Source organism: Arvicola amphibius, chromosome 4 (assembly GCF_903992535.2).
Source record: "Arvicola amphibius chromosome 4, mArvAmp1.2, whole genome shotgun sequence".
In the NCBI taxonomy this organism is placed as follows: Eukaryota; Metazoa; Chordata; class Mammalia; order Rodentia; family Cricetidae; genus Arvicola; species Arvicola amphibius.
In genome coordinates, this window is record NC_052050.1 from 5,553,287 (window position 1) to 5,578,543 (window position 25,257).

General features: G+C 49.7%; 1 protein-coding gene across 2 annotated transcripts in view; it reads left to right on the forward strand.

Moving 5' to 3' along the window:
- Positions 1-23,555, forward strand: part of Rnf157 (ring finger protein 157) — a 71,620-nt gene extending 48,065 nt beyond the window's left edge. Inside the window, exons 9-19 of one of the 2 annotated variants that reach the window (XM_038326941.1) lie at positions 3,566-3,637; positions 4,345-4,504; positions 4,678-4,790; positions 10,050-10,288; positions 10,859-10,967; positions 12,492-12,603; positions 12,959-13,128; positions 13,353-13,418; positions 14,295-14,343; positions 15,915-16,025; positions 21,059-23,555. In XM_038326941.1, the coding sequence (XP_038182869.1) occupies positions 3,566-3,637; positions 4,345-4,504; positions 4,678-4,790; positions 10,050-10,288; positions 10,859-10,967; positions 12,492-12,603; positions 12,959-13,128; positions 13,353-13,418; positions 14,295-14,343; positions 15,915-16,025; positions 21,059-21,183 (1,326 nt within the window). In that variant the 3' untranslated portion in view covers positions 21,184-23,555. Of the gene's footprint in view, positions 1-3,565; positions 3,638-4,344; positions 4,505-4,677; positions 4,791-10,049; positions 10,289-10,858; positions 10,968-12,491; positions 12,604-12,958; positions 13,129-13,352; positions 13,419-14,294; positions 14,344-15,914; positions 16,026-21,058 lie in introns of those variants that run through there. The other variant, XM_038326942.1, reaches the window with a different exon arrangement.
- The last annotated feature ends 1,702 nt before the right edge of the window (positions 23,556-25,257 follow it).

A 25,257-nucleotide genomic window follows, 5' to 3' on the forward strand; every position in this document is an offset into this window, starting at 1 on the left:
AGCACTTTTGTCTGTTAGGAACTATGTGGGTGGCCTGAAAGGAACACTGACTTTTAGTGCCTTTATTGTTTTGAAATTGTTGGTGCCTCCTAGGGTACAGTTATCTTGAGAAGTGAAAGAATAAGATTTGTCTCCTGACATTAGTGTGAAGGAGAATTCTTTTTACTTAAAATGTCATGATGAGAAACATTTCAAACAAAAGGATAAAGTATTGGGTCTAATTCAGAGCCAATTAGAGCCCTCAGCATAAATTATCCTAGCGTTTCTTTTCTGAAATGCAGCTTACTGGACATCTGCCCTCTTAATGACCAACAGGATTGCACATGCCTGTTGGGAGGCTGAGCCCCACCATTTGCCAATAGTTTGTACTTTTGCAACAGTAGGAACAGATGCCATGGAAGTTAGGGGACAAGTGTAGCCAGTGGCATTGACAAAGAGGGTAGGAGACATAGGTGGTGGCTTATGCCTTTATTTTCAGCACTAGGGAGACAGAGGCTAAAAAATTGCCTGGAGTTCTAGGCCAACCTCAACTACAGTAAGTTCTAAGCCAACCTGAGCTACAGAGTAAGACTGTGTCTCAACAAAAGAAAAAAAGAATGGTTTGTAGTGAGGAGCTGCAGGCAGGCCTGCTTTTCATCCCGCCAGGCTCCCGGCTGCCTGGCTAGCTTATGCCCCAAAATAACAACACACAAACTATACTCATTTAAACACTGCCTGGCCCATTAGTTTCAGCCTCTTACTGGCTAACTCTCTCTTGCTTTAACCCATATTTAGTAATCTGTGTAGCACCACAAGGTGGTCGCTTACCAGGAAAGATTCAGCATGTCTGACCTGGTGGCTGGCTTCATGGCATCTGTCCCAGGGATGAGAGGCAGGGCAATTGCCCGAGGCATCTGCCTCACTCCCAGCATCCTGTTCTGTCTACTCCACCCACCTATGTTCTAACCTATCAGGCCAAGCAGTTTCTTTATTAATTAACCAATAAAACAGCAGATAAATAGAAACACTCCTTCATCAATGGTTTGAAAAAAGTGGGTGATCAAGCTGGGTGTTCTGGCCCATGCCTTTAATTCCAGCACTTGAAAGGCAAAGGCAAGAGGATCTTGTGAGTTTAAGGCCAGCCTGGTCTACATAGAGAGCTCCAGAGTAGCTAAGACCACAGAGAGGCCTTCAGAAAACAAGTGGGGAATAGCATGGTGGAGGGAGGGTAGCAGAGAAAGGTGGGAGGCAAGCTTGCCTCTGTTGTCGACAAAGGAAGGTCCCTACAGAAGGATGGTAGATATCCAAGATCCTAAAGTATTCACTTTTTTAAGGTTAAGTCCTTGCCCCTCTTAATGGAATTGATAATAATTAATAATTCCTTAGTATAAATTAGTTGATTTGTGCCCTTTCAATGCAATTGCTATGCTAAAACAAGTTTAAAGAGAGGCAGAAAAAGCCACAGGTCCCCAGTGCAGGTTCTACCTGCATAGGCCCAGCCCTGGTGAGTTGCCTCATGGTGAAGACCTGGCAATTTAAAAGGCTACAGTTTCTACAGAAAAATGTTTTATATATTTTCCTGTTTGATGTAGAAGGTCCTTCTATATATGTGTTGCTTTTATTGGTTAATGAATAAAGAAGCTACGTTGGCCTGTGATAGGGCAGAGTAGAGCTAGGCAGGGAAAACTAAACTGAATGCTGGGAGAAAGAAGGTGGAGCCAGGAGAAGCCATGTAGCCCTGCCAGAGACAGATGCTAGAACTTTACCTGGTAAGCTACAGCCTCATGGCTATACACAGATTAATGGAGATGTGTTAATTTAACATATGAGTTAGCCAGAAATACGCTTAAGCTATTGGCCAAACAGTATAGCAAGTAATATGGTTTCTGTGCGATTATTTTGGGGCTGAGCCGGGAACAAACAAGCAGCCTCTTACAACGACTTGGCGCCCAAATGAACAAGTAGCCTCCTACTACACCTGTTTCTAGGTTTGTCTTAGCAACAGACTGTCAACATTGAGAGTTGGGTAGGAGATCAGAACTAGGCTAGGTCTGCAGGAGCAGAGGTGAGGTAGAATATAGGAGTGGAATTCTAAAGAGAAAGGGAAAGCCACCTTTGGCACTAGTAAGGCGTAGTCTCATAGAGTAGGACTGGACACAGATAATTAAGTTTTTAAAATGGCTCAGTTAAGTAAAGGCTCTCGCCATAGAAGTCTGGTGACCAGAGTTTGACTTCTGAACCTGTGGTGGAAAGGAGAGAGCCGATTCCTAAAAGCTTTCCACTGAACCTCTACATTGTCCTCTACGGCATGCTGGACCCAGACTCACATACATATAATAATAATAATAATAATAATAATAATAATAATAATAATAATAATAATAATAATAAATAAATAAAGATTGGAAGAGAAGTGGGAGGGCTGGACTGGAGAGCTAGCCCAGGTAAGATTACTGGCTGCTCTCCAAGGGCCTGCTTCAGTTCCCAGCACCCACATCAGGTGACTTGCACCTGCCTGTAACTGCAGCTCCAGGGAATCAGATCCTGTCTTTGCGCCTCCATTAGCACCTGCACATAGATGGTGCATATGTGTGCACTCAAGTACACATACAAACACATAAAATAAAAATAATCTATTATAAAATAGAAAAAGAGATGAGTGTGGTTTTATGGGTATTCACTATTAGTGTCTCTTCCCAGGTCCAGAGGTCCTGCATCTCCCTGTCAAGACAGGGTTTCTCAATGTAGCAGTCCTGGTTGTCCTGGAACTCACTCTGTAGATCAGGCTGGCCTCGAACTCACAGAGATCTGCCTGCCTCTGCCTCCTGGGTGCTGAGATTAAAGGCATGCACCACCACCACTACCTGACTCTTTATCTTTTTGAGGTGGGGTCTGACCTGATACTGCTGTGTAGTCCAGGCTGGCCTCAAATTCATGACAGTCCTTCTGTTTTAGCTTCCTAAGTGTGAGGACTACAGGCATGTACCACCACACCTGTCTATGTCTTCCCTTTCTCCCTTTCCTCTTTTTCCTTGCCCATTATTTTTTCTTCCTTTTTGTTTAGTTTGATGTATCCCTGATTGGCCCCATGGAGCTGAGGGTGACACTGAGCTTCTGATCCTCTGACCCCTGCTCTCCATTGCTGGGATTACAGACACACACTACCACACCCAGTTTATGTGTTGTTAGGACGTTGTGCATTCTAGGCAAATGCTCCACCAGCTGAGCCACATTTCAGCCATCTATACCACTATTAGAGCTGGAATTTTCTTACATGATGAACGCTTACACTCTGACATACACCCTTCCATCCCCTTTTAAGTCTATGCCGTTTGTAACTATCTGGAGTAGTGAGCTGCAATACATGTGCTGTCAGTTTGTAAAATGTTATGTTCCTTGTTGGATATAATGGTGGGTGAACTAAGCATCTGATTTTCTTTCCCCTCTCAAATGCAAACATAAGTAAATAAAAATGTCCCTTGTCTATGTAGGCCCTTGAGTTTTTTCATGGTGGCTCATGGGGAAAGGCTTCTACTCTTGTCTCGCAGTAGTAAGCTGTTCTTGGACTTTGCCGTTTGCTATTCAGGTAGATGGAGTCAGCTACCTCCTTCAGGAGATCTACGGGATTGAAAACAAGTATAACACACAAGATTCTAAGGTGAGTTTTGTTAAAAATTTGGGATTTGTTCTTCCTTGGAGGCAAAGTGAAAATCTGTGCTCTGCTGAGGTCTAGTGTGCCAGCCGGTTCCTAGGAGATTCTCATTTTAGGTTATCAGTGATGCCACTGTAGAAATGAGCAAGATAGGCTGCTTTGGATCTGCCTTTCTGCTCTGAGCTCAGCTGAGCTCTGCCTCCCAGGAGGGTCTTGCATTTTCCCTTCACCTTCATCTCTGTGTTCTCCTAGGCCCTTCTGTTCAGACCTTCAGAGGAAGAATGAGCTCAGAGGGTTAGTCCAGTCTCTCAGCTTCAGGCAAGCAGTTCCTAGAGGCAGGGGGAGCCAAGTGTCAAAAGCCCTGCCCAGGGCTGGAGAGAGGGCTCAGCAGTTAAGAGAATTGACTCCTCTTCAGTTGACCCAAGTTCAGTTCCCAGCACCCTGTGGCAGTTCACAACTGTCTGTAACTCTAGCTCCAGGGGGTCTGGTGCCCTCTTCTGGCATCTGCAAGCACAAGGCATGCAAAAGGCAAAGCACATATATACACATACCATAAAATAAAAACTAATTTAAAAAATCACTACATAAACTAAAGTTCAGTGTCAGTATAGATCCTGTTCTGAGTATGTGTCTGCTCTTCAGCCGAGCTTCCTTGTAAGTCAGCTGGGGGTGGAAGTCTCTGTGTCACTAGCCGGGTCTCTCCTTCTGGCCAGGTGGCTGAGGACGAAGTGAGCGATAACAGTGCGGAGTGCGTGGTGTGTCTCTCAGATGTCCGAGACACTTTGATCCTGCCCTGCCGTCACCTCTGCCTCTGTAACACCTGTGCAGACACCCTGCGCTACCAGGCCAACAACTGTCCCATCTGCCGGCTGCGTGAGTCCTGGAGGAGCACGACAGTGAGGGCTGGAAAGGGGGACACGGAACGCCAGAGCACTTGCTGGGCGCAGCAGATGAACGGACACTGAAGGGAGCATAGTTTCTGTCTGGGCTCTGCTCATCCTTAATCCTGAAACAGGATGTCCTGATGTTTTCTTTCCTCTTCACAGCCTTCCGGGCACTGCTTCAGATCCGAGCTATGAGGAAAAAATTGGGCCCTTTGTCTCCAACCAGCTTTAACCCTATCATCTCATCCCAGACATCAGACTCTGAAGAGCATTCAGTAAGCTGGGCTTGGTCTCATGGCCTTTCAGAAACAGATACTCTCTCTTGTGTCCCTGATATTTTTCCTGTGGGTTTTGTTTTTGAGACAGGGTTTAGCTCTGTGACCGTGGCTGGCTTGGAACTTGCTATGTAGGGCTTCAGAAGGTTTCAAGCTCCCAGTGATCTACCTGCTTCTTTCTTCCTCCCAAGCATGGGGGTTACAGGTGGAGCTAGCACACATAGCTTTGTTCTGGCGTTACATCCAAAAATTAAACCTGAGTGTGCTGGAGGAATTTTTTTTTTAAGACTGGCTGGGATCATGTTGTAGGAAAACATACTAATACACTAACACTGGGCCTGGAGAAATGACTCTACAGTTAAGATCATTGGCTGCTCTTGCAGAGGACCTGGGTTCAATTCCCAGCACCATCACGGCTGTCTGTAATTCCAGTTCTAGGGGACCAGACACCCTTTTCTGATCTCCAAAGATACCAAGCATACCCATGGTGCACAAACACGCAGACAAACACTCATATACATAAAATAAAAATAAATAAATCTTAGACAACTTCCTACTGCTGCAGTCTGGTTCCCAAAAGCTCCTTTTCTCCTTCAGGAACTTGGAGTCCTAAAGCAATCTGTGGAGTTCACTCCAGTGGGATTCAACTCTGGGGCTCCCCCAAGCAGAAACAGGAATGAGTGTTTTGGATTTGAATCAAATTTACTATCCTTACTTGAATGCTTGAAGAAAGTGGCTGCCTTTCTTCATCCTTTTTTTCTGGCATCAGAGCTTGCAAGCCAAGCAGATGATTGGCCTTAGTGTCGTGGTGTAAAGAGACTGTCAAAGTAAACCTGGAAGCTGTGAGGATGTAAAACAGTCGAGAATGGGTGGGAGTATGGCTCAGGTATAGAACGTTAGTCTAGCATATGCAAGGCCTTGGGACGGTCCCTAGCACTATATAAGCCCCACCCACGAAACTACTACTTGTGTTGCCTTGCCTTGACTAACCCAGTGGTAGGAGAAATTATAGGGAAAATTGGTTAGTTAATTATAAGGGAGGAAGTCATTCTAGCATTTCAAGTAACATTTATTTATATATTTATTTAATGTGTGTGTGAGATGGAGAGAGAGAGGAAGAAGGAGAGAGAGGAATAAGTATATGGTGGAGGAAACTTGTGGGAATTGATTCTCTCCTATCCTGTGGGTCTCCGAGATCAAATTCAAGTCATCAGCCGGGCAGTGGTGGCGCACGCCTTTAATCCCAGCACTCGGGAGGCAGAGGCAGGCGGATCTCTGAGTTCGAGGCCAGCCTGGTCTACAAGAGCTAGTTCCAGGACAGACTCTAGAAACTACAGGAAAACCCTGTCTCGAAAAACCAAAAAAAAAACCTAGTACAAAAAAAACAAAAAAAAAAAAAAAAAAAAACCAAACAAACAAATTCAAATTGTCACCAGGCTTAGTGACAATCACCTTTACTTGCTGAACCATTTCTGTAGTCCCATTTTATCAATTTAATCCTTAGGAAATAGATTCCAGATGCAATAATTAGTTAACTATTAAAACCAAATCAGCAGGCACATCAGTACCTGATTTTAATCCTAGCACTCAGGAGGCAGAAGCAAGTAGAACTCTGTGGGTTCAAGGTCAGCCTAGTCTACATTGTCAGTTCCTGGACAGCCAGAGCTACACACAGAGACCTTGTCTCAAAAAACCAAAAACCCAACAAACAAGCCGAGTAAAGCATTGCAAACCCAGAATAAAGTGTACATGGTTTTTCAGTTGAATATGGATTACACAATACTCAAGCAATAAACAACACAAAAGAGTGGGGTGTTAGGAGTAAGGGGGAAGGAGATCCAGTTGGGAAAGTATTTGCTGCACAAGCTTGAGGACCTGGGTTTGGATTTTCTCATCCACATAAAATCGGGCACAGCAGTGAATGCCTGTAATCCAGAGAAGAGGCAGACAGGTGGGGCCGCTAGAACTGGGTAGCTAGTCATCCTGGACACCTGACATCAGCCTTTGGCCTCCATGTGTCCTCGTGCACATAGGAGTGCACACACACACACACACACACACCAGACCACGGGGGACATGTAGATTTAGCCACAAAAAGTTTAGCTGAGAGACTGAGAAGGAGAATGGGAAGTTCAAGGCCACCCTAGACTACATGGTTTGTAAGGGCTAGGGCAGCCAGGGCCACACAGCTAGGTCCCATCTCACAAGCAACACACAGAACTGCCACCAACAAAACTTAAACCTGGGATGGCGGCACACACCAGCAACCCCAGCACTCAAGACTGAAATCCAAGGATTAAGAACCAAAGACAGGTTAATTACATTGCGAATTCCAGGCAACCTTGGGCTACATGGCTACTCAAAAACAACTACCGCTACCCAAATTCTTTTAAATAAATGAAATTTTAAGATTAAAAACTAAGTTAATTTTATTACACTTTCCTAGAATGTGTAAAGCCCTGGGTTCATCTCTAGCACTGCAGCAAAATAAAAATTCCGAGGCTGAAGAGATGGATCTGCTGTTAAGAGCAGGTGCTCTTGCAGAGGATTCACTCCAGGTGATCACAACACATAGAACACAAGCTCCAGGGGTCCAGTGCCATCTTCTGACCTCTTCAGTCACCTGCCGTCACAGGCACATACCCAGACCTAGCACGCAGAAACAGAAGTACTGGAGAGATGGCTCAGCTGTTAAGAGTACTTTCTGCAGTTCCTTTAGTCCCAGCACTCTGGAGGCAGAGGCAGGTAGATGTCTTAAGTTCAAGGCCAGCCTGGTCTACAGAGCAAGCTCCAGGACAACCAGGGCTACACAGAGAAGCCCTGTTTCACAAAACCAAGTAACCAATCAAAACAAAAACAACAACAAAAAGAGCACTTGCTGTTCTCACAGAGGACCTGGGTTTGGTTCCCAGTAACCTCATGGCAGCATACAGCTGTCTGTAACTCCAGAACCAGGGAATCCAATACCCTCTTCTGGCCTCTGTGGGCACTATACCTGTATAGTGGACAGACATATATTCAGGGAAATACTCATACACATCAACAATTTTTTTATTTCAAGAAAGAAAATAAAAGTTCAAAACTTGAGATTCCTAAAAGTAACCAAAGTTTAAAAGCAAACAAAAAAATTTTTTTTAAAAAGGAACTTTAACAGCACACGTATCAGAAGAAAGTTAATGTCTTCTCTGTAGCCCAGAAGAACAAAGCAGCAGGTAACTGAAGGCAGTAGGTCCCTACATAAGACACAAAGTTCTCATGCTAGAAGGTGTGGCAAGTTAAAGGGTGATCACTTTTAGAATGCTCACCTAAGGCCATAGTGAGGAGAGCAAGGGCTGAGGATGCAGCTCAGTCTAGCTTTAGTACTGCATACAGCATTGACTTTAGTCCTCGGTGCCACAGGAGAGCAAAAAAGGGGCCAGGCGGTCTTAGCCCTTAATCCCAGTCCTCAAGAGGCAGAGGCAGGTGGATCTCTGTGAGTTTGAGGCCAGCCTGGTCTACAGAGTGAGTTCCAGGACAGCCAGGGCTGTTATGCAGAAAAACTCTGTCTCGAAAAAACCACACACACAATCACAAAGACCAAAAAGGTTCTGCCACATTAAAAAATCAGTATCATACAAATTAAAATGAGATACCATTTTTCATCTTCCAAATTACAAAAAAATTGAAAGATACTCCATTTCAGGATCCCCCTCCCAAAAAGCCCACCCCAAAACAAATTGAATATTCTATATTGCTTGTTAGGAGGGTAACTAGGTAAACCCTTGAGAAAACAAACTGGCTTTCTATATAAAGAACCGAGTGGGCTGGAGAGATGGCTTAGAGGTTAAGAGCATTGCCTGCTCTTCCAAAGGTCCTGAGTTCAGTTCCCAGCAACCACATGGTGGCTCACAACCATCTGTAATGAGGTCTGGTGCCCTCTTCTGGCTTGCAGACATACACACAGACAGAATATTGTATACATAATAAATAAATAAATATTGAAAAAAGAACTGAGAAACATTTGTGGGGCTAAGAGATGACTCAGTGGACAATAATGCTTGCGTGAAGGCAGGAGGACTCAAATGCAAACCCCAGCGCCCACGTAAAAGCTGCACATGGTTTCCTGTGCGTAGCTGTAACTCCAGTATAGTGGGGCAGAGACAGCTGGATCCTGTCCAAACGGTGAGCTGCAGGATTAGCGAGACTGCCTCAAAATATAAGTTGGAAAGAGACAAAGGAAGATATCTGGCATCCTTCAGCCTCTACATGTGGATTCAGGGCACACACCCACACACGTGTGTGCACAATGCACATATAAAAAAATTAGTTGGGCTCTTCAAAAAATGAGAAACATTTATACATGGTGGCCTAAAGTTGTGACTTCATACTGAGAAAGTGACCTGAGAGAAGGGGGTTGTTGTGCTGGGGGCACTGAGTATGGAACCCAAGGCCTCCTATGCTAGGCAAGCATCCTACCATGAACCACCCCTCAGCCTGAAAAAGACCTATGGACAAGGATGTCCACAGGAGCACTGCCAGAGCACCCAGCCCTGGGAGGTGGAGGTGGGACATAGTGAGTTTCAGGCCAGCCTGGACTACAGAGCAAGTTCCGGGACAGGCAGGGCTACACACAGAAACCCTATCTTGAAAATCCAAAACAGAAAGAAAAAGGAAATATTTATGTTAAATAAACAAGATTCAAATTTGTTATTTTAAAATTTTATTTATGTATGTGTGTCTACCTGTGTGAGAATATGTTGGGCACGTACCCTGGAGGTCAGAAGGCAGCATTAGGCCCCTGGAGCTGGAGTTACAGGTGATTTTGAGCTACTAACGTGGGTGCTGGGATCTGAGCTCAGGTCCTCTGCAAGAGCTGCAAGTGCCCCTTACTACTGAGCCATCTCTCCAGCCCCTAGGATTGCCATTTATGGAGTAGTCATAAATCATAAACAATAGAAATAAAATAATTAGAAAATTACTAGATTACCACCAAAAGTTACTTTGGGTGGTTACTTATTGGTAATTTTTTCATCTTTGATGTATTTTGCAGATTTCCTATAGTGAGCATTTATTTCTATTATTGGAAAAACAGACTTTGTGAAGGGTCATTTAGGACCTGTGGCTGGCTCTTCAACACTTTGCCTTCCCTGTGTTTAACCAAAGCCTTTCTTACCAGAGCAGATGCCTAAAAACAAAACTCATCTTTAATGTCCAGTAGGAAGCATGATCATGGCCTGATAGAAAAAATACCTAATTTTTGGCCTGTCTCGATTCTTGTAGTCCTCAGAGAATATTCCACCAGGCTACGAAGTGGTGTCTCTCCTGGAGGCCCTCAATGGGCCCCTCACCCCATCCCCAGCAGTTCCTCCACTACATGTTCTTGGAGATGGCCACCTCTCAGGAATGCTACCATCTTATGGCAGTGATGGCCACCTGCCCCCCGTCAGGACGCTGTCCCCCCTTGACCGCCTGTCTGATTGCAGTAACCAAGGACTCAAACTCAAAAAGAGTCTATCAAAGTAAGTAGTGAGTGCCTAGCCGTGTTCCGTCTTCCTTCCCCAGTGTTATGGTAGTCACACCTAGGTCACACTCTCCCAGTCCCCAGGGCTGCTCACTCACAGAAGACCCAAGAGGCATGCTTGCAGTGGCGAGGGAGATAGAAATAATATGTCTATGGGTACTTAGGGCCGTGTGTTCTTTGGCAGGGTATGGTTGGGGTGAGGAAAGTCATGTATAGGAAGGACACTGAGTAGTATAGACAGAATTCCTTGGGGCCCTGGCTTAATCTGAAGTCAAAGGAACCAAATGGCCCTATATCCTGAACATTTAAGTCCATAGGACACATCATAACACAGCTTCTATGGCAAAGGAGGTTGTTTCACAGATAAAGGTATTGAGACAGGGGGAGGGGGCTGCTAGTGTTTTTCTCAAAGTCAAGGAGCTAGAGGCAGAGGAGTCTCTGTCCTGCCTCTGAGAGCTGGCCTGGTTCCTCCAGTCCTCCCCTGTGCGGCCTGAGCAAGGAGAGGTCGAGCCAGCACTGATCTGCTGAGTGGACAATACATTCAACTGCTCTTCCTCTGACTTTACAGATCCGTTTCCCAGAATTCTTCTGTGCTACATGAAGAGGAAGATGAGCGCTCTTGCAGTGAGTCAGAGACTCAGCTGTCTCAGAGACTGTCAGCCCAGCATCCTGAAGAGGTAGCTGGCTTTCTTCTCCCTCCCTGCGCACTTGCACCAGGCATCTGTCTGCATGACTCCTTGGTCCCCCTGCTTTTATCCGCTCACTAGGCCTTTCAGCAATGTACAAGGTTGTAGCTGCAGAGGTTTCCTGAGATTCATGAGTTCCCCAGTGTGTGCAGCCTGGCTCCCCCTGGCCCTGGTGGCACTGACATGCTTGGAAGTGGGGTGATGGTGGGCTAGATGGCTGTGTAAGTCAGCACGCCAGACAGGGAAGGGAACCGTGAAGTTAGGACTGGGGCGGTCAGTTTCAGCATTGGTTCAGGATGCAGGGACCCACAGCAAGAACGCTGCTGGGAGATGTGCAGGGCCAGCAGGGGACAGATGCCTGGAACTCTCCTCTGTGCACGACCCTCACACAGACCTTAGCAGTGTCCAGGGCAGCATACTGGGTACCAAAGGCGCGCCAGATGGGAGGTGTTCCATCCTCGGGAGTTCATGTCTAGTTGGGACAGCATCTGTACACAACTACCAGCACTGTGTGTGGTTCATTGCTGCTGTCCCGTAAGTCCTTCCTGAGTGGCTACATGGCAGGGTGGTTGAGATAGGACCTTGCATAGTTCAAGCTTGCCAAGAGTTCACTCTGTTGCTGGAGATGACCTTGAATTCCCAATCCCCCTGCCTCACCTCCCAGGCTGCCTGTAGTTCTAGCACTGGAGGCTAAAGCAAGGGGTCACAAGTGTGGGGCCAGCCTGGGCTATCTATCAGGTTCAGTGCCAACCGGCTACTGAGGAGGCTATCTCGAGGTGGGGGGCAGACAGAGTACTGTCATGCAGCGTGATATGCAGTTCCCTTTAGTGGAGGACATCAGGAAAACTGTCATGGAGGGAGCGCATTTGCCTGGATCTTGGAAGTCTGTAGACACAGGGAGAGAAACATTCAGAGGGAGCTTGGAGCTGGCCCAGGGATAGTGAGAGCTCTGCCTTTCAAAGCCCCCTGATAGTCACATGTGGGAGGCAAGGGGAAGCCTCAGCAGTGTAGGCCTGACCTGGAGAGCCAGCTTTGTGCCTGCTTGTCCACCCAGGACAGCAAGGCTGTGTTCAGGGGTTGGCGGATGGAAAGCAGAGGTACAGTTTGTTTCAGGTCCACTGAGCAGCGGCTCCCAACATATGTGTGGAGGGGTCCTGAAGGTAGTGAGGACCCTGTCGGTTTCATGTTCGTTTCCTTCTAAAGGAAAGCTGTTCCTAATCCCAGGCTGTCCCCCAGGGACAGCTGCTGGGTAGCCTGTCACTGGAGCTGCCGCCTTTGTGTGCCCCACCAGATGCTGGGCCTCAGACAGGACCTGGGACAAAGTCACTCCAGGCCCTGGCTGACAGAGTGCTGACAGAAGCCAGCACCGCCTCTCCTGTCACTCATGCCCACAAGAAAGCACCTTGTCCTTCCTGGTGTCTGTTTCCCGTGTCCCTATCCAGCTCTGCTCTTACCCTTCTGCCCATATGCTGGGCTTATGCTGGTTTCATGTCCCATTGTGTCCTTCACCCCCAGGGACGTGATGTGACTCCGGAGAGTGAGAACCTTACCCTGTCATCATCAGGGGCTCTCGACCAGTCGTCTTGCACAGGGACTCCACTCTCCTCTACCATCTCCTCCCCAGAAGGTACCTGAGGGATCAGGGAGAGGCTGAATGTACCTACTCCCCTGGTCCCCAGCTCCGCTGTGACTTCCTTTGGGGATGGGAACAGCAGAGCTGGTGACTAAATAGGTCCCACACCGGGGAGGGGACTCTCATTCACCTTCCTGCACGATGAGGTTCCCTCTACACTGTAGCAGCTGCAACACAGCCTTGGTCCCTGGGTTTCAGAGCAGAATCTTGGAAACCTTCAGCCTAAACCTTTTTCTGGAGAGGGCAGTATAAAGCCTTTGTCTGCCTCTCTTTGTGGCCCTAGTAAAGGACATGCACATGCTCCTTAATAGTCATGGTCTTATCCCCTCCCCTAACCTCTTCTCCACAGACCCTGCTAGCAGCAGCCTGGCCCAGTCAGTCATGTCCATGGCCTCCTCCCAGATCAGCACTGATACGGTGTCCTCCATGTCTGGCTCCTACATCGCCCCTGGCACAGAAGAAGAGGGAGAGGCTCTGCCCTCCCCTCTGGCTGCCAGCAGGGCTCCCTCAGAAGGAGAGGTAAGGGAAGTGCACTTGATCTGCCTTGCTCTCTGTTCCAGGCAGCTTCGTAGATGTCCAGGTACTTGCAGGGGTGCTGCAGGGAGCAATGCACTCCCTTAGTCTGCCTTCCATATGCCACAGACCTTGTGCTCAGAACAGCTTCGGCTTGGGTTTGTTGTCATAAGAGCTTAACTGGAGAGTCTGTGATGACTGAAACCTTGGGGTTTGTTGCTCTTTTACAGGGGACACCAGCCGAGTCCCCAGACAGCAATTTTGCTGACCTTCCAGCTGGAGAACAGGATGCAGAGGTAACCTAGCTGACAGAGAGCATCATCCTTTCCCACAGCCGTTTTCTCTAACTGTTGGTGTTGGCTGGGAATGGCTGTATAGAGGAATAATAGAGAAGCCTTCCCGGGTGGCATGAGTAGATCATTTAGAAGGGGGTGTGGGTAGGAACCTGGGCACTGTCCTGCTTGCAGGAGACAATGGTTCTAGTGTGATACCCAGGGAGTGAGTTCTAGAGACCCTTCTCATGCTTGCTGCCATGCAGTTAGTCTGTGTCCTGGGACCGCTGGGTCTCAGGGGCTCCCCACAGGACACACTCCACATCCCACTCAGGAGCCCTGTGCAGAGCTGTGGGTGCAGATGCCCCAAGTGTGCTGTGGAGCCCAGGGCCCACCGTTGTTGACAGGGATCCTTTCAGGGCATTCGGGCAGTAACTGGCCCCTAAAGAGTTTCTAAAAGCATTATGTCCTCATGATTTGTTCTTATATTTTGTCTCTTTTGCTGGTTTGAGACAGGGCTTAACTATGTACACTCATTAGGAATTTAGGCTGGCCTGGAATTTGCTATGGTAGGCCAAGCTGGCCTTACAGCCGACCTTACAGGTCACACTTCAGGTGACCTTCCTGCTTCCGTCTTCCAAGTTCTGGGATTACAGGCATGTGCCCATACCTCACTTTGATTTGTTTTTTCATTCGACTCTTGTTTTGCTTTAGTGTCAGGTAAGCTGTAATAAGGCTATTCCTGACAGCCCTTTCTCAGACTGACCGAGCACCCCCCGGCCATGGTGGGAAGTATGTGCGTGGATGCAGACCATGGAAATTACTACCACAGGGATGGCTTGTCTTCACTAGGCTCCTCTGACTTCCTGGTAGACTCATGGGGCTTTCCTTCTGTCCTAGGGAAATGATATCATAGAGGAAGAGGATAGATCGCCCGTGCAAGAAGATGGTAAAAGACCCAGTGCTTGCTCTTCCATGTTGCTTTCTTGGGTATTTGCTAAGGGGTAAAGAAAGGGGAACTACCGTGACTTAGTGGCAGTGCTCAGCTAGGTGGCTGTGGGGACTGGTTATCTTGATGGCATGTCAGGCAGACAAGGTATCAGTGACCTTAGTGACATTCTCACCTCTTCCTGGGACTCAGACTCCATGGGATTAGAGGGAATGCTGCAGAAGACACTGTGTACTTTCTACTCCCACGCCTCCTCCTGTGGCAGCTCTCGCTGAGCTCCCCGGCTGCCCTGGCACCCCAAGTGGAACAGAGTCTCTTCCTCAGGAGAGGCAGGACTCTGGTAGCTGGTCTGGTTTTGCTTTAGTGAAGAACATCTAAGACAGTGTGGCGAGGAAGCACGGGCTTCTCTGCCGGGCTCACCTAGGCAGCACTGTAGCCTTTGGTCTTCAGTAAGAACAGTTTTGTGTCCAGTGAGGCTGGACAAGACCTGTCCTGCAGGGCAGGGGAGGAAGAAGAGGGGGCGGTCAGAGAAGTCACCGTGCCTATCCCAGAAGCCAGACTCCTTCCCTCTGCTCCCGGGCATGTGTGCCATGGCCTGGATGCGGTTGCTCCAGCAGGTGTCATCCTAGTTGCTTCTGCTTTAGCACTGGCCCTTGCTTCAGGGGTGTCAGGGGTGCATGTGGACTCGACAGCTTCCACTGGCAAGAGGCTCAAAGATAACAGTCTCAAGGCTGGCCTCTCTCATTCTTGCACATCTGCCCAGGGCTTGCAGCTGTACTGCCTCTGAAGATCATTTCAGAGCCCAGGCCAAAGTCACCCTGAGGGATGGCTTCCCCAAAGAATGTTTCTCCTAAGACACACAGGGTGTTCAGGCTGTTGCCACCCGGCTCTTCATAGTTTACATGGAGGGTTTTCCTCCACTCCCTTCACTGAGAGAAAGGGGGAACACCAAAGAAACACATCACTTCAACTTTCCCTCGTGTTCTCACTGACTGTGGCCTTCTGGACAGTCTCTGGAAACATAGAGTCACAACTTCAGTCTCCAGAGAGAGTAAAGCATAATTTTGTCAACAGTCGCTCTGATGCAACGTGCAAAATTATGGAACTGAGTCCGTGAGTTGTCATTTTTTGCATATGATTCTGCAGAGCCTTTGGTCATAAGCATACTCTGCTCATGCCTGAGAGTCACAGGCCTGGACAGGGTACTGTCTGATGGCTGTCTCCAGCTTCTGCCAGCCGTAGCGTCATCGGGCTGGCCTGGGTGCAGCTGTCCTCCATAGTGGTCTGTCCGACCTGTGTCTGGCAGCACTCTGCAGGGATCAGACTTATTAAGGAACAGCAACTAGAAAGGGGCCTGAGGGAATCGGCCAGGACGATGCCAGTACCCGGACATGCCCACACAACTCGGTTCCTTTGTCCACTCTTTATTCACTCGGTTTATCGTCTTTCTTTTTTTGACACATGATTTGATTTTTTTCTTTTTGTCTCCATTCTTAAGACTTTTATTTTAAGGACAGCAAAGTAGAGAAAACATAGCCAGCCCTTGTCTAACTACGTTAACTCCGTTACAGGCCAGAGGACATGCGCATTTCTAGGCACGGAGTGTGACAATAACAATGACTTTGACATCGCAAGCGTGAAAGCACTGGACAATAAGCTGTGCTCTGAGGTCTGCTTACCCGGTGAGTGGCAGCCTGCTGAACATGAACTTGACGGGAGACACCCTCTGCTCTTCCCCTGCTCTCCCCATAGTGCACCTATGCCCCTGCTGCAGCTCTGACTAGGAAGGCCAGGGTGTGCGTAGGTGCTGGGGACCAGCTGCTGAGAGGAAGCGAAGAGCAGCTCCTGCTCTGACAGCTTCCGATAAGAAAAAAGGCAAAAGTTCCCCAACCCACCTTACTATTTGGTCAGCCCCTTCCAGCACAGTCTTACAGACACCATGTCAGGTGGACTGTCCTGTGTTCATCCTCAGGAAGTCTGGAGGCCCTGGAAAGGAGGAATGCCCTTTTAGAATTGGAACCATAGCTCTTCAAGGGACATGTTTGAGAATAACAAAGAAATCTAAAAGCACTTTGGAGACCAATGAATGACTTTCTGATCCAGTGAGATTTAGGTCTCCAGTGATCATACATGCAAGCCTTCAATCCCTAATTAGAAGCCAGAGGGCAGGGATACATGGCTCTCTGAGGCCCCAACTTCTCAGCATGCCCCATTGCTCTTCATGACATCAAACTGAATCTGCAAAGCGGCCTTTTAGTTATTCAAGGCCAGTCATGCTGCACATGCCTATAATCCCGGACTTGTGAAACAGAGGCAGCCGGATCACTGCAAGCTGCAGACCAGGAGCTAGACTCCCCCGAACAAATGCTAAAATTTAGCTAAAATTAGTGGTGGTGATGCATGCCTTTAACCCTAGCACTTGGAGGAAGGAGGAGGTTCCAGTACAGCTAGGGCTGCACAGAGAAACCATCCTGGAAACCAAAAATAAAACAAATCACAATTGAGCACTGGCCTTAGTGTGCCCATTCAGCAGCATCAAAGCCCACTTCCTAAGAGCCGTGCTGGGCCAGATGTCCTTCCTCCTGGCTTCAGCACAGAGGCCCACTTCACAACGCCCTTGGTAATTCCTTCAGTGTCCCCAGTGAAGACCTGCTTCAGCTTCAGAACAGCCACTCCTGGGTCCAGTGCTTTACTCGCTCGGCGAAGTAGCTGAAGGTGTTGAGCCACAGGACCTTCTGTGGTCGCCACTCTCCTTCAGCCTGTGCCAGATACGGTCCCAGCAGGCCCTGGCCCCATGCAAGCCTGTGGCAAGGGAAGCCAGTTGCTCAGGAGAGACTTTCTCCAGCCTTCCCAAGGGCACGTCAGTTATTCTCTATTTAGTTTGTCCTGCAGATACTGCCCAGGTCCCCGCCTTCAGTGAGACCTGAGAGACAGCATCAGATCACCTGCTTCTCCCGCACAGGCCCCAGGCACACTCCCTTCCCGCCGAGCATGGCGGAGGACATTGATCTGTATGGCCACCTCCTGCCCAGTTACGCCTGGACTGGAGCTGCTGGAGACCAGGCACACTCACCCTGCCTTCCCACTCCGGGCCTTGCTTCCATCTGTCCATTCATGTTCCATGTCTTTATGCCAAATGTAGGCCTGTCTGTCTAGTTTGCTCATCTTTTAACTCATTTATGTTCTCTGACTTGTGTGAGAGTCCATGTTCACTCTGTGCCAGCACTGTCCTGCCTCTGCTCAGCCCAACAGCAAGCTCACTGGTGTGTGCACACAAAGTGCTCTCGCTTAGGGCTCTAGACAAGCTTCCAGTGACTAATCGGCAAGGGCCTGTGTTCAACACACTGAAGCATTTTTGAGGGGAAGAGTTTGTGGGAATGTGTGCATTTCTGTTCAACAAAGACAGGCATGCTTCTGTGGCAAGGGCTATGGAAAGGCATCCTTGGTTGGCCATATGGTGAGGATGGTGCCTGTGCCTAGCTTTGCCTGTGTCTGTGGTGTCTTTTTGCCAGCCAGCCTCTCCTCAAGGACATCTACACTGAGCCCTGATTTTGGCAGAGGGAGCCTGCTGTCACTGTTGAAGCCCACAGTGCCATGGAGACCAAGCTTGTTCTTTCTGCTGCTTCTTCTCCAAGCCTCCCTCCCGACATCCTGCTTGTCAGTGCGTCTTCATTATGGGGAGGAGTGTAGTATGGGGACAGAAGAGTCCAGAAAGGAAGCAAGCAGCCATGGCTTCCTTGTGGTAATGTCAAGAGCCAGCCTTTTTAAGATTAAATGGAGTTCTCAGTTTGGCCAGACATGAAATCAGTCACCTGTGATACTGTCAGGAGAGAAACTCGGGTGTAAGCAGCACTTAAGCGTATACAGACACTTCCAAGCATAAACATACATACTTAAGTGTACTTGTAGTCCAAGGGCTCTTGCAGGGAGGAGACATGTCCCCTCCATTGCTTCTGCAGGAACCACACTGATAGCAAAGATGCCATGGTACTCTGCGGTATCTCCTGGGTCAAAGCCAGGAGAGTCTGTATGTAGGTTCCATGGACTGAGTGCCTCTCACACTCAGTAATGTGCTCACTCTCATCGCGGCCCAAGAGCAGTGTGCTCACTCTCATCCCGGCCTGAGAGCACAGGCTGGCTGGCTTCTCACTCTCCTCGAATGTTCTTTTCCCCACAAGGGTCACTGACCCTGCTTGAGTCTGTTTCCATCTTCATGGGTGCCACCCCTTCATGGGGGACACATGGAGAGCACACTCAGAGGAAGGCCACAGAGGGTGTAGAGATCATTTCTGCCAAGAAACCCACCCTCCCCAGGGTTGTAAGGGCCTAGGAGGATGCCTGTCCATTGCAGCTCTTCTTCCCCTAAGAAGCTTCCAGGCCTTCAAAGGCTCTAAGACAGAGTGTGAGCCCAGTACATTCTGAAAGAGCTCCTGAAGGTTGAAAGGGGGTGTGATAGGAACTTGAACTCCATGACCATGCGAAGTCACTGTGGCTTCCAGGAACATTACATGGGTGGTGGGAGAGTGACGGGAGGAAGTAGACATCTCAGGAGGCTCTGGGTGGTATGTGATAGAAAAGGGAAGAGATGGTGAAGTTTTAGTGAAATTAGAAACAATTGTCACATGACTGAGTAACACAGGAGTAGGCCTATGCAGCAAAATCCAAAAACATATACAGAAGTTCAATCTTCAAGCCTCATGATTTAAGATTTGGTCATGCACACCTTTCATCCCAGCACTCTGGAGACAGAGGCAGGAAGATTTTCTCTGGGTTCGAGGCTAGACTGATCTGCATATCAAGTTCCAGGCCAGTGAGGGCTACAAAGTGAGAGCCCTGAGACTGTGTGCGGTAGCAGGCTCTGAGGGAAATAGCCTCAAAGCTCTATTTTCTTGTCAGAGGCCTCGATTCAGCCAGATGTGATGGCACACACAAATGGGGGACATAAATCCCCTGGGAATCCACGCTGTCCTCTGAGTGGGCTGTAGAGAGGCAGCAGCACAGGGCTGCTATGGACCCTGTGGGTCCTCCCAGAGAAAGGATGCTGCATCCTCTCACCATACCCTTCACTATACACAGTCCATTTGCACCCTGCCTGCTCTACAAGGAACAGTCCGCAGCCTGGCTGGGGTTCCTGGGGCAGCAAATGTTGCATCAGGACGTCTATGAATTTGGTCAGGACAGCCAAGTGTCATGGATGCTGGCCTCAGTGACCGTGGTGGCAGTGCTGTGGCTGCTGCTGTTTTACTGTGTGTGCATGTGTGTCTTCTCTCTTGTTCACCATTTGCTTTTGGTCTCTCCTACTGAACAGCCGCAGCTCCGGAGTCCTGCCCCATAGACATTAAGGAATAGGTATGACATCTACCAAATTATATAACTGAACAGACCACTCATTTTATCTGGGGTTCCTAACTGAACATTATTTTGCCTGATATGCTTCCCTCTACTCAGAGTGTTGCCTGCCGATAGGAGGAAACACCTTTGACTCATGCTCCAAGGAGCAAACAGTCCCTTCCCTAAGCATGCCAAGCCGGGAAAGAGTAAGGCCTTACCTGTGATTGTATAAAGAACACACTAGCTCTTTTTTTTTCTAATATTTATTTATTTATTATTTATACAATATTCTGTCTGTGTGTATGCCTGCAGGCCAGAAGAGGGCACCAGACCCCTTTACAGATGGTTGTGAGCCACCATGTGGTTGCTGGGAATTGAACTCAGGACCTTTGGAAGAGCAGGCAGTGCTCTTAACCTCTGAGCCATCTCTCCAGCCCCACACTAGCTCTTCTAGAGAGAATGAAACAGAGAGTTAACGTGACAGCTAGATGGCAGCTAGAGGGACTCAGGGAACACATGACGGTCCCTCAAACCAAACTGGCAGAACTGGCCACAGCACATTTCTGAGTCAGCTTCGCTGCTGGGCATACTTACATGTGACCACATGCAGGCCTCACAGCAAACTTGTGAGGGCCACACTCACCTCATTGGATAGGAGAAAGCCAAGGCCCCCAAAGATCAGACCCCTGGTACCTATGGCTTAGGGACGAGGCCCAGGTAGGTGCAATGCAGATGTGAATGTGAGCAGCAAGAGCGAACACAGGTGTTGGTAGGCGGCATCAGAGCAGAAGCAGAGAGATAGCAGGGATGACTTTCCACTATGGGCACAGCAGCAGCCAGGGGCTGGGAGCAAGGGAACCCCGGGTGCTCAGGTGAGGAAGAGATAAGCAGAGGTATAGAGGAGGGGCTCTGAACACCACACTTTGTCCTGCCCAAGGCATCCCTTCCCTGGTCCTGCTATGCTGCCAGCCCCTCTCACCCCTTGCTCCCACAGCACCTCCAACAGTAAACAGAGTCTGTAGGTCAGAAGTGTGTTCTTTGCACATCTGCTTTCCATGGAGGAAGCAGCTTGGCTCAGCCTTGTAATATAGGCAAAGTCTCAGAACCAAGCACTTAACATGCAAAATGGACGCTAGGTAAGTTCATGAACAAACATCTGCTCTGTCCGTCTGTCCATGGGTCACAGGCCATGACTAGTTAAGGAGGAGCAGCCCTGGCACATGTCAGCACCTTCTTCCCCCTGCTCTTCCTTTCCTGAATGACGCACACTCGGGCGTTTCAGGTTACACACTAGATTCTGTGTTGGCTCCTGTGCTGCCCTGCTGGAGACACCATGTAGACCTGATCTATTATGGCTCCCATAACCTTTGATTTTCTTCTCCAGGTACCTGGCAGCATGACGATAACCTGGTCAGCCGTCACAGTGCCCGGTGCCGGCACTTATCATCGAGCAGCCTGGAGGACGCGGACGAGAACAGGCCTGGTGCATGGGATCCTTTGGCTGTCTGAGGGCACCTGCACCTGGACCTGGGATCCCCTCCTGTCCTTGTGTTCCATCTGTCCTCGCTGGACCACGGGCCTTCTGGGCATCTTCAACAAGACGTGGACTCTGTACCCACATGGAGGCAGGATGCGGAGAGCAGCTGTCCGCCGTCCTCATCTCCTGTAGTCATGATACCTCCCTCTCAGAAAGAACCTGAAGCCTTCCTGGTGTGGGCTGATGCTGCTCAGTGAACTGTAATGCAGCAGCCAGGCCCAGTGAGCCGGTTGAGCTGAGGATTGTTCCTTTAGCCTCCTCTCCTCTGAGGAGTGACCAAGAAGACTGGAGAGTTTGGGCAACTTTGTTACAGACTCCCATGCACAGGTTCTGGTTGCTGGCACCTCATGACCAATTAGAAACCTAACTTGAAGTGGTCGGGATTAGCTCCAGGAGGGAGGTCATCTGCACTCTGGCCTCCAGGAGCACCAGGAGTTTCTTTCTCAAGTCTAAAGGAGATGGTGGCAGCCAAAGAGTTGGTTGGAAGCCAGATCTGCTCATGGTCGTTCTCCTGTGCCTCCTGTGCCCCCAGCTAAGATGATCACCCTTACAAGGCCTTGTCCTCCTCAGGTGCAGTCAGGAAGGCCTGCTGGGCCACCCCTGTGTACAGTGCTAGCTAGGGCTGACCATCACCATAGCCCATCTCACTACAGCCATTGAGAGGGACTCTCAAACCCAACCACCCTTTCTCCACCCCCTTGTAATAGCTGAAAAACTAGGCTAAGCTGTGGACCAATATTTCTTAACCTGGTGCAAGGAACACCGAGGCTCTGAGGCCAGCTGCAGGATCACCTGGGGACCAAAGGATTAGAAGACCTCCCTTCCCTAGTGCACTCCTCCCCTGCCTTTGGGCCTGATGGATAAGAGGGCATGGGCTCAACAGTGCTTAGAGGTGCCGTCCAGGCAGCGCTCAGACAAAGAGATGGCAGCAATCTGGCAGGAAGTTGTTGGGTATCCCACCCTTTTCAGCTCAGTGGGCTTCACATGGCTCTTAAATAGATGCCTGTTTACTAGCTTTTGGAAAAGGTAGATGTTTAGTGGAACTTAAGATGGTTTGGGATCAAGATTAGGAACAGTTACTTATGAGGGTAAGATATGAGGAGCCTTAGACTTGACAAGTGTGCTCCTACAAAAGCTTTCCAAAATACCACTGCCCAGGGTCCTGAGGGGTGGGGGGTGGGGGGTAGAGAGTTTGCCCTCAAACTCCCTGTGTAGCTGGGGGATGACCTTGAACTTCTCATTTTCTTGTCTGTACTGCCCAAGCATTAGGATTACAGGCCCAGGCAGCTCTCCTTTTGTGTGGTTGTAGAGGTCAGGAGTGTGGCAATCACACTCCTAGAGGGAGTCTGCCATCGAGCCTGAGGTGCAAGAGTTTGAGATCCCATGCTCCCTTTCTGAACACTCTGTGGACTCTGCCATTTCAAATCCCACTTGATGTCCTTCACCCAGCATTCTGACAACCCCTTTAACACTAAGGTTTACACCAGTAAAAGCTGAGCAATAACCACACTTCCTCAAAGAATGAAGCAAAACCAGGAAAGTTCCCTTAGCAGTGGGGTGGTTGCACACAGACCCACTCCCCTGGCAGGCAGGAGGCAAGCAGTATTCACAGTGTGGTGTGACCTGGAAGGAGGAGGGAGGTAGCCAAGATGAAGGAAGTTCAGGTAAACAGTAGCCACAGTGGCCAGGAACTCTCAAAAAAAAGAAAAGATAAAGCCATTATGATCAGCCCTTTCCCCTTCCCTCACAGCAAGTGCTCAGTTGACCTAAGCCCTATGAACCAGTATGTAAGGCTAGAGCGCCCATCACTCTGCCTTGCTCTTCCTGCCTTCTCACGCTAGCCCACCCACAGGGGTGGACCTCCATCAGCTGCTATACTCAACATGGTCCATCATTTGTCCGAGAGTAGGGTGGGGGCCTTCTCCTGCAAGGCCTTTGGCTCCTCACCATGCCAACACCTCATTTTTCTTGCTCTGAATTCTACAGTGATCTCAGTATCCTCAAAGAGCCTCTTTGCTTTACCTAATTTCATCACTCCCAGAGTTGATATCCGCTGCGGCATCTCCTGGACCCAAACACTAAGCCATCTATTTCACTGGGGAGCTAGTCCTGTCTACCTGGTGTTGGCATGCTGGTTGCTCACTTTTAGGGCCTGCACACCTGGTGTGTGCAAGTATGTGTGTGTGTGTGTGTGTGCTGTTTGTGCCGTCTGTGTGCCCTTCACACTCCCTGGAGTACACTTGTTGGCACACTACAGTGGGTACATCAAGATGCAATATTTATGGATTGCTGCATGATGCTTCAAAATGAATAAAACTGTGTACAAGGGAAGGGGAGCTATTAACCACGAAGTAAGTTCATTTGTAAACGGACGAGCATTCTTCAGTATCTTTACTTGCGGGTGGAGGAATGGGCAAGGCATAGTCTTGGGTACCAGACAGAAATTTCTGCATGATCTCGATGCAGAGCCTCCCGCCCAACTCCATTTCTAGCTGAGCTCTGTCTGCCCCAGCAGTCGCCTTAAACCGGAGAACTTCCAATCCTGCAGCTCCTAAATTATTAAAGCACTGCAAAGCTGGTGGCGACAGGAGAGGCGAGGACCCTGAGTCCCTTATATTTCTTACTTCCTATCACTTAACCAGTTCCTGGGTAACCTCTGTGAGGCTGTGGCAGGCCGGGTTTTTCTTTTTTTTATACACTGGCACTGATTTCTAGGCTATCTGGGAGGAGAGGCACCTCAGCCGATGCCCCTGGAATGCCAGCGTCCGGGAACTTGAGCAGGGCGAGTGGAGGAGCTGCTTACCGGGAGACGCTGGGTTACCCTACCCTCCTCGGTGTGTCTGCGAGCTGTGTGGCCGGTTCTGCGAATATAAGCGACAGGTGGCATCAGAGAGTCACACACGTCTGCGGGCACCAGAGAAGACACTCAGGGACCAGGGAAAGGTCTCAGAAACCAAACAAAGGCCCCTGGCAGCCCAGTGAGGGAAAAAGACTCAAAAGGCATGGTTCCCGGAGGCTTGGTCTCCAGAATCCGGGGCTCGGTTCCCGCAGCGGTCATACCGGACGCGAGGGGGAGGGGTTCCCAGGGCCTCGGGCGGGAGCCGAGCGCCCGCCGTGCGACCCAGCGCGGGGCTCTCGGGCGGGAATGCACAGAACCCAGTCGCGGTGGCGGGTAGGGGGTTGGGTGGCGCGGGAGAGGGCGGCAGAACGAGGGAGTTCCAGAGAGTTGCCGCCAGAGGAGCTGCAAGGGCCCGCGGTCTCCTTGGAGACATGTTGGCCAATGACAGCAGCGGAAGCTGTTTATAGGGGCGGAGCGTCGCCATGGCAGCAGGAGAAGCCTTCCGAGCGTCTACTTAATGCCGGTCCCCGGGCCGTCGGCGCTCAGAGAAGCGCCGTCGGGCGAGGGGGGGGCCCGACGAGGGGCACCAGCAGAGCCCTCGAGCTGGGGACAGAGAGCCGCGGGAGGTGGGAGGAACTTCTTCCAGAACCTTCCTCTGGCCCGGCTGCGCTCTGAGCCAGGTAAGGGACTGAGCAGGGCTGTGGGCCACGGAATGGGAGGGCGTCGGGATCTGCTGGCTATCCATTCCATCGCTCGCCCACGAAAGTGGCGGGGCCGATGACTGAAATTTGAGGAGTTTGGGGGAGATCGCTTCCTGTCTCTCCATAACTCGGTCCTGTGTCCTTCCTTTCTTTCCCGGGACCCTTCATCCTAATACCTCTTTCCAAGGATCAGATGACCTCCCCTGCCCTATCCGCGTCGAACTGCCCTCCTGGACTATTGGGGTGTGATCGTAGTTTGCCCCTCTTTGGGAGAAAAGTTAGATTGGGTCTCCCTACCCTCTTCCCTCGTTGTCGCCAATGCCCCCTCGAAGGGCAGATGGAGAGAGGTAAAGACAAGGGGTCCGACCCTGACCTCGCCACAGGCTTCGAGGACGAATTAAGGGGTTCCCCCTAAGGCGCACCCTTTCACCTAGGGGTCGGGGAAGAGTACTCAGCTCCACGTTGCTCCTGCAGGCCCCACATTCGTATTCGGAGGAGGCGACCCG